This window comes from Pseudorasbora parva, chromosome 22 (genome assembly GCF_024679245.1).
Source record: "Pseudorasbora parva isolate DD20220531a chromosome 22, ASM2467924v1, whole genome shotgun sequence".
Taxonomy (NCBI): domain Eukaryota; kingdom Metazoa; phylum Chordata; class Actinopteri; order Cypriniformes; family Gobionidae; genus Pseudorasbora; species Pseudorasbora parva.
In genome coordinates, this window is record NC_090193.1 from 21,105,567 (window position 1) to 21,114,912 (window position 9,346).

General features: G+C 36.6%; 1 protein-coding gene across 8 annotated transcripts in view; it reads left to right on the forward strand.

The window, feature by feature from the left end:
* tmcc1b (transmembrane and coiled-coil domain family 1b) overlaps window positions 1-9,323 on the forward strand; it is a 32,171-nt gene extending 22,848 nt beyond the window's left edge. For all 8 annotated transcript variants that reach the window (XM_067431247.1, XM_067431252.1, XM_067431251.1 and 5 more), the window contains 3 exons: window positions 1,729-2,222; window positions 2,440-2,575; window positions 8,672-9,323. In XM_067431247.1, the coding sequence (XP_067287348.1) occupies window positions 1,729-2,222; window positions 2,440-2,575; window positions 8,672-8,986 (945 nt within the window). In that variant the 3' untranslated portion in view covers window positions 8,987-9,323. The remainder of the gene's footprint in view (window positions 1-1,728; window positions 2,223-2,439; window positions 2,576-8,671) is intronic.
* The last annotated feature ends 23 nt before the right edge of the window (window positions 9,324-9,346 follow it).

Here is a 9,346-nt window from a genome sequence, read left to right on the forward strand (position 1 = left end):
GGTCTGCTTTTTTTCCAACCCGTGGGTCCCACTTTTATGAAATTATTTGGCCAGCCTCGCACCACTGTATATATTTTTCCGCCCCACCCCGCACCCGCGACCATTAAATAGACATATGGCTCAACTAGCTCATCACTAGTTCAGGGCTATCATGGTTGTCATGTCAACAAACGCACGCGCGCATCCCCTGATGTAGGATGACAGAGTTTACGACATTAGTAGAGGACAATATTTTTTCCCAACTGTAGGGGGACCCTGAGAGCAAAAGTTACCTACTGCTTCTTTACGACATTTCTATGAAAACATACGACTAGAAAAAATAACTGCTAGATGAATTATAATTAATTAATAAAAAAAAAAAGAAGAAACATCTAAAAACAAAATTACCATCTCAGATAACCCGGTCAATACGGGCATTGCATTTGAGCTGAAACTGTAAATAAACACCACCCTGGAGAGCTTTGCTAGCGGGTTAATAAACTCAACCAAACAAATCCTATATCAGATTAATATGTTGTATATCTATTACAATATACATCTGCACAAAAGAATGTGAATGTGAACTTGACCATTTTTAAAGTCTATGGTTTGAATTAGAAACTTCTAAAAAAAAAAAAAAAAAAAAAATGAAAACATTTTTTTCAGGGCAATCACCGTTTTCATAATCAATTGTCACCTTTACATTCAAGTACACTTGCTCATCCCTACTTTACATAGATAACAACTAGGTTGTACAAACTCTGAAATGAATAATGTAAAAACAACTGCCTTAATTTCTGCCTCTCTTTCTGCCTCAATTCCAAGGTTACAGTTGGTGATACTACATGAAATCTGTGATGAATGTTAATGATTTGTGGACTAGAAAGCCCTCTATAACTTGTTCATTCATGGCACCATGCTTCTGGTTTCCACATAACCACTGTTTGATCTGATATGGTTTATAACAGGGAAATCCAAATTTTAATGTTTCTCACTACATGTCACAGCAATGTTAATTATGCGACAAATTCAATCGCTTTCTCACTGGATCTTTCTCCCAGAGCTGTGTAGTACGGTGTTGCTTGATCAAAGATCGGTCTGCGAGTAGCTGTTCAGAGCTTGTGCTGTGTTCTCTATTATTAGTCCAAGTTAATATAACACAGCTGAAACGAATAGTGCTGTTTCATTCCGCTTTCTCAGGTCAGAAATGGCAGCTCTTATCAAAAAAAGTTGGGAAATGTTGTGGTGACACCAGTCTGACCTCTACAAAAATTAGTCACACTGCAGGAAAAAAGTCTTATAGCAATAATGTGCGATAACTGAATGATTGTAATACTTCAAAAAGTTATGAAAATGAACTGCAAATAGCCGATAATAGAATATGGGATTACATTCTATGTGAAGGATTCAGTGATGCCTTTCTTAATGTTGCTGCCTACCTTTTGGAGCAGGCCTAAGTTTTGGAAACATGCCTATGGAGCTTTAAAATTCTGTCTAGGTAGGCGGCTCACTAGCTTTTGGAATAGAGCTTTGGTACCAGTTTCCCTTTTAGGGATTTTTTTTTAATTTATGCTTTTCAGGCACATTTGACCAATTTAAAATCATAAATAAAATAAATCTCAGACTTTTTGCTTTTTTTTTTCTTCAAGACAAAACCTATCCAGATAGGAAGCTCACAACTCTGGTAAATATGTAATTTCAAATGACACTGGTAAATGTATTTGACTAAACTGTGGTTGTCTCTCTCAGGTAACCGGTGGCCTCTCCAGTATCTCTCAGGCCACTCATTCCGCCGCAGGAGCAGTAGTGTCCAAACCTCGTGAGTTTGCCTCTCTTATCCGCAACAAATTTGGAAGTGCAGACAACATCTCTGCCCTAAAAGACTCTCTGGATGAACAACAAGGGGATGAGCCTGTAACAAGTACAGGGATGGCAGGCACTAGGACCCCAGGACCTGGGCAGCTGCAGTCCAGCCCAAAATATGGAAGTGAGGATGACTGCTCCAGTGCTACGTCAGGATCAGCAGGAGCAAATAGCACCACAGGGGCTCCCGGAGGGCCTCCAAGCTCAAAGGGTAATACACTGGAGCATGGCCAGAGCTCTGGCTTCGATGCTCTGCTGCATGAGATCCAGGAACTGAAGGACAACCAGAATCGACTAGATGAATCCTTTGAAGACCTGAAGACTCACTATCACAGAGACTACACAGATATCATGCAGGCTCTGCAAGAAGAGAGATTCAGGTACATGTTACTATAGAAACTGATTCTACTGGCACTAATAAGTGGTCTATGTATATTTCAAAGGTTTGTATAGATATTGAAGGTGTAACATTCAAAACGGTATGCTTGTTTAGAAAGTGTTGGAAAGGATAATAGTGTTGTACTGTCTTTTCTGGCCTTTTAAGCCCCTTTCTTGCATTTTATCTTGTTTTATCTTGTTTTTATGTGCATGTGTTAGGTGTGAGCGTTTAGAGGAGCAGTTGAATGATTTAACAGAACTGCATCAAAATGAGATTCTCAACTTGAAGCAAGAGCTGGCCAGCATGGAGGAAAAAATTGCTTACCAGTCTTATGAAAGAGCCAGAGACATACAGGTACTCCAACATTATACTATATACTTGTATAGTTAGCTTTTATTTGTTTATTTTTAGTTTGCGTTTTAATTTAATTTATGGAAAAATAAAGTAAATAAAATGATTTAATGCTCCTGCCCAGCCTATGTAGGTCATCTTACATGTCATACAGTTTATTAGTGACGACCATGAAGCAGGGCAAAAGCTCACTGGGTGATGGAGCCTATGGAAACGAAAATATTACGACGACAGAATTGCCGTTCTCTGCTTTCAAATTATTCTTACTTTTTCTATCTGAAGCTCTAGCAGCAACATTGAAACTGAAAGCTCCAGTCTCTGTGTTTATTGTGATTGCTGCTGGGTCGTCATGCAATACAGTCGTGTACCAGCTGCTTTGATACGATTATCAAGTTAACTGACTCCATAGCATGTGTAATATCTCACAACCTCTCGAGTGTCCAAATTTGCGCAGTGTACATCTGCCTTAAACAGCTGATTATGAATGAAAATCACTTTATGAATAAGCCATTGAATCAATGGTTCACCCAAATGATTTACTCAAATTGTGGATTTATTCTAAAAACTAAACACCGTGGTGTTGCTTGGAGAGGACAGTTCTGTTGTGGTTTATAGGTAATATTGTTGTTGGCAAAAACAGACAATATATAAATATATAACACAATATTAACTTATTTAATGAACTGTTGTATAAAATCAATAGCATATTTACAGTGGTTTGAATTATATCATACGATATAAATATAAGACAAAAAAAATCATAGAGGCACTTTTATATATTTATACTATATATTATTTGCATTATTTTTTTCCCATTCATCTTTAAAATTTATGAGTTTTAGGATTTTTTTTTGTATTTGAACTTACAATAAGTTCCCACGGTATCATTTTACGTTTTATTTTTCATTTTACGAAGTTTTATTATCTATATTTAAATTTCATTTCAAATAATAACAATGGTTTAGTTAAAATAACAACACTGTCCAACATGCAGTGCATGCATATCATCTAAACATTAAATATTTAGAGATATTTAAGTTAAATAGATCAAATGTTGTAATATTGCTGTTGCTGTTCGGGTAATTTATTTATATTTATTTTATAATATTTTGGGAATGCATTGCAATGTAGGCAGACTGGTTTCAAATATGTTATTTTAATGATGAAAATGTCCTGAATTTTTATTTCATTACTGAATTATAAAAATACTAGGTCTGTCATAATTCCTTGAGAAATTAGAGCACTTGGTTTGTAAAAAAAAAAAAACTATTTACCCTGTGTTGATTAACCGGCAGAATAATGAAAATGGCTCACTGCACAGACAAGAATCCATGAATCTCACAATGTATTAAAACATTTTATATATATATAATATATTTACATGCATGTACATTACTTGCATGTAGGGATGGGTACCGAAACCCGGTATTAAACGGGCCCCGGGGCTGAATTTTGAAAGACCGTTGTATCGATAAGCTCGGCCGTTATCGGTTCTACTGTCGGTACTTTTGAAAATACACGTGACGAGAGAGAGAGAGAGAGAGAGAGAGAGAGAGAGAGAGGGAGAGAGAGAGAGAGAGCAAAACGACAGCCCTAATGAGCAACTTAATTCCCTTTGCAGCAGTAGCCTACGCTGTCATTTCTCCCTATAACTCATACAGAATCAGTACGATCGGTGGTTGTTGTAAAATACAGTCTAGCTACTGCTGGTAAATTGTGGGACGCGTTTTATGATAAAAAGAGCGATTAAAAGCACAAAAATATGCACAAGAGATTGTTCCCAAGTCGGCGCGCGCTCCGAAACAGCCGCAACGAGACGAGCAAATTACACTTTCGGTTTCACACTCGCGTCTAAACTATCAAATGTACACAAATATCTATGTCAAAACGACCGGCTTGGAGAGTCTCTTAAACACAACACAGTTTGTGTCTAAAATGGACGTAGTTATTATGGATAGTTGGGAGAAAATGTAGTGCATCTGCCTATTATCAGTCGCCTATAGATCTGCACATCTGTCTTAAAGAGGCAGCGGTGTAAATAAACATGCTGACGAATTCCTGCGAATTAAACAACCCAATGCAAAGAGAAAATCACTCACAGCTCTTGATTGAATAACTTCAGCTTTAATAAGCATTAATTTATCCTATCTATGATAAACTATGCAGTGTTATTTTACATTTGATTTTGATTACTAGAATTTTTCCTGAAATTAAAGCACTGTGTAGGCCTATATAATTAATTGTGTGTGTGTGTATATATATATATATATATATATATATATATATATATATATATATATATATATATATATATATATATATATATATATATATATATATATATAGTAAATCTCAAAAAGTACCGATAAGAATACCGTTAAAGTACCGGACCGATAAGCAGTATCGTTAAGAATAGTAATACCGTTAAAACCTTAACGATACCCATCCCTACTTGCATGCATTACTGAGCAGATTCGCTTTCACTGTAAATGCTGCTCCACACAAACTGTTAACATATACATACGTGGAACGTCTCAAACTCAATCTTTTTTTGGGTTGCTTATGACGTTAATCTGGGAACACAATGTGCGCTATTTCATCAGATTTGTAAGTTAAATCATTTATATAAGCCTACGCCAACACAGGAGAATATATCAATGTTTATAAATATGTGAACTGTTCGTCACGATTTCAAAATATAAGTTTAAACCCTCGCCCTGAGTTTGCATGTTTTGATGTCCACATATTCTGTCATTAAAAAGTGGCCAGATATTAAAGGTTAAGTAAACCTATGAATTAAATGTGAAGTGTAACAACACCAGCCCACTGGCCTCTGCAGGCATTTGTTATCATATATAAGAGGATTGTTTATATTATGTATTTTAAACATATCATTACTTGTTTTTGATACTTAATTTGAACCCAATATTATTGCCTTATTGTTATTATATATTTATTTGTTATTATACAAGTAATCTAGAGTACTCGATTAATTGTCAAAAGAATCGACTGATTACTCGATTTCCAAAATAATCATTAGTGACAGTCCTAAAAAATTGATTGATTAAAAAACTTTATTAATCCTGGTAGGGAAACTGGTTTGCCACCAATTTAGGCCATAGAGCCAACAAACTCAGATAAATTAAGACTGTTAAAACCTGATTAAGATCCAGTGAGACATGATACAATTTCACAATTAAAGTACAGAACGCAACAACAAAAATTTTAATTATAAAATATTTTAACTTATATTTATAAATGAATAATTTATTTAGTAAAATAAATAATTTAACAATTTAAATAATTTCTACCTTATCCTCTTCTCCACAGTAACCTCAAGTAAGTCTGGTGTAAGACCAATAACCAAACCAGCCCTCTTGATAAGTTTATTTATTTTCAGTTAAAGGAGCACTAGGTAACTTTTGCTCTAGGGGTCCCCCTACAGTTGGGAAACAGTATTGTCCTCTACTAATGTCGTAAACTCTGTCATCCTACGTCAGGGGATGCGCGCGTGCATTTGTTGGCATGACAACGATGATAGCCCTGAACTATTGATGCGCGAGTAAAGAAATTGTTACTTTATTTGCGGCGCAGGTTGGGGCGGGTCATTAAAAACAAAATAAAATAAAAAATCTGTGTATGTTCCATGCAATTCCCTATACCCTAAATGAAATATTTGGGAATATCTTTCATATTTTATTAGGTTCTTTGATAAGGTTACAATCCGACTGCCGTAGCAACGTCACTTGCGTGATGTCCCCAAACCTTTGGCGGCACATGACAGCGGCTATAGCCAAGCAGCTCCTGCTGCCGGCCAGCCGAGCGAGTCAAAGATAAATGAGTTTAGTGAGTGGGAGAAAGTGAAGAAGTTGCCGAGAGAGACAAGGTTCGTGCTTTGTAAATGTTGAAAATGTTTATCATTATCTTGTTATTAGTATGACCTGATTTATGGTTCATATTTGTTTACTGGGCAATGTTTCCAAGCACTTTCAGGCTTAAATAAAGGCTGTTTTCATTTACATTACAATGCCTAGTATGTCTATTTAATGGTCGCGGGTGCGGGGTGGGGCGGAAAAATATATACAGTGGTGTGGGTCGGGCCAAATAATTTCATAAAAGTGGGACCCACGGGTTGGAAAAAAAGCAGACCCGCGCATCACTAACACGTTCACATGCAGGAGTTCTGCTTGCGTTGCGTGTGAAATGTCTGCATCCCAGGTAGTGGCATGTTTCAGCATGTCATATGAATATAATTTCATGGGTTTTATTTATTTTCAAACGCCAAATGATCGCGATGCTCATGTTTACAAGCCAGCGTCATTATAGTAGCCTATAGTCTAGTGGTTACCGTTTTACACAATCTATATGATACTTCAATTTAATGTTTGAGTGGTAGGTAATAGCCATATATCGTCAATATCACAATATTAATTTGCATTATAGCTTGAGGCAAGACAAATTAACAAATATCACAGACATCTTAGGTATCCTAAAATATGATATGATTGTGTACGTCTTATGTATTTACTTGTGTTTACATGGGGGTGGTGGAAGTGCCGTAAAGCAGTCAAATTTTGTAGTTTTTTTTGTTCTCGGGTTACTACCCAAAACCCAGGGTAGTTTAAAAGTATGATTAAAAACGATACAGACCCCGTCAGGCTATGGCAGACGGGTCATTCAACCTATTGTAAATCGATGTATCATCACAAGAGTCTTGAAAATATATTATGAATTTTGAAAAGTTACCTAGTGCTGATTTAAAGATAAAATTGTAAAAATATTTGTATGCATTATTAAAATGTTAGCTTTAAAGCTGCATTAATAATAATAATTTTATTATTATTACTACTGATTTTATTGAGCTGGTCACTTCGTTTTTTTTACTGAACGGATGGTTATCTGATTTGTTAAAAATAACATAATGGCCACATAAATGTATCCGCAAAATGAATATAAATCTGATCTTCAGTTCTCGCAGTATATGCAAATTTAACGAATTTCACGCCAACTAAAGCAACAGATATGAGCTGCATTTTATTTATCATCAGCTAATTTCAAGATCAAAGACAGCAATAGGAGAGAGAGCGCCATCAGCACCGGTAAGATCATTTAGTCTCACTACTTTAATAAAGATGATTGTGTGTTGACCGTCTGCGACTTTCAGATTTATATTCGTTTTGAAAGCATTTTGAAAGGCATTTACACCTGTGGGTTTTTTTCACGATCGTATAGCACATGAAGCGACCAGGTGTAAACGGGTCCTTAGATCTGGCATATGAACTTCTAAGTGAAATGAAACAAGAGAATGCTAATGCTGAGATTTCTGATGGGAAAGAACATTAGCTGTTGTCGTTAAGCTATTTTGTATCGATCTGATGGACAACGTTTAGTCTTCTAATTCAGTTTTCATAATGAAAGCTATATGCGACTCACTCACCGTCCTCTTTGAGGGCTTATTTTTAATGATATTATGCTGCTAAAATGTACATGTTCTACCCATTACTATCATTTGAGTCTTGCATTAGCTGGAATGGAGGTTGCATATTAGCTGCACTAGCTTTATCTCTCTTTTAAGCTGGCTTTCAGCTATCTCCAGCCTTCATGTATGATTTTCATGTCATCCCTGAGTGGCAGTTGCACAGAAACGTATTGGTCATGACACAGCTGTTACCCTAAGCTTATTCACCATGGTCAAATAAAAAAATTACTGCCAATTCATCTAAAAGATTTAGGGCTAATCATTGTAAATAATGTTCTACTTGTAAAATATTTGTTTAGTATATGATTCATAACCGTTCATTTTAGAGAAATGTTTTTGAAGGGGTTTTAGTATTTAAAAAAAAGCTAATTTTCATCTCATGTGGTTTTGATTAGAATACATCACATCTAGTCAGGCAGTCACACATGGTTTAGGCACAAAAATTCAAATATTTTTAAACCCAAAGAAAGCACATCAGATCCAAAAATTCTGCATACGCATATGATCGGTACTCCACACAGCATCTGTACTTCTTTCCTTTGGAAATGGATAACTTCCGGTGTGTCGTTTGTCAGAGATGGTGAAAACCATAACATCTTTTTTGTTCTCTTTTCCTGTAGGAGGCGCTGGAGGCCTGTCAGACGCGCATCTCTAAGATGGAGCTTCAACAGCAGCAGCAACAAGTGGTTCAGTTGGAAGGTTTGGAGAACGCCACAGCACGCACTTTACTCGGCAAACTCATCAACGTGTTGCTGGCCGTCATGGCGGTACTCCTAGTGTTCGTCTCGACGGTCGCAAACTGTGTCGTACCACTGATGAAAACACGTAGTCGCACACTTTCCACATTGCTCCTTGTCATAATCTTGGCTTTCCTGTGGCGGAATTGGGAAACCATGTCGCAGTACCTGGACCGATTTCTGCTGCACCCCAGATGACCTGCAGGAGCTCTGCTGTTGTTGTCATTTCATGAAGGGACTGGAGGGTGATAATTCAAAGATTTTAATTCAAAGATGGAGACTAACACTGCCTCAGTTGCACTTAGTACAGAGGGATGGAGGGATGCAGCACAAGAGTGGTGGACGGTCAAATCCTACATCCTCTTTCTCAATTTTTTTTTCCCTCAAAAGAAGGAGTGAATTTGTTTACATTTTGATGATCTTTTCCCGTCTACACAAGTTGTATTGCTGAGTTTCCTATCAGTTGTTGGAAATGATGCAAGTCATGTTGTTCATTGTTCTCGTAATTGTTAAAATACACATTTATGCAATTTCATGAGTGTTGAGTTGCATTGACTT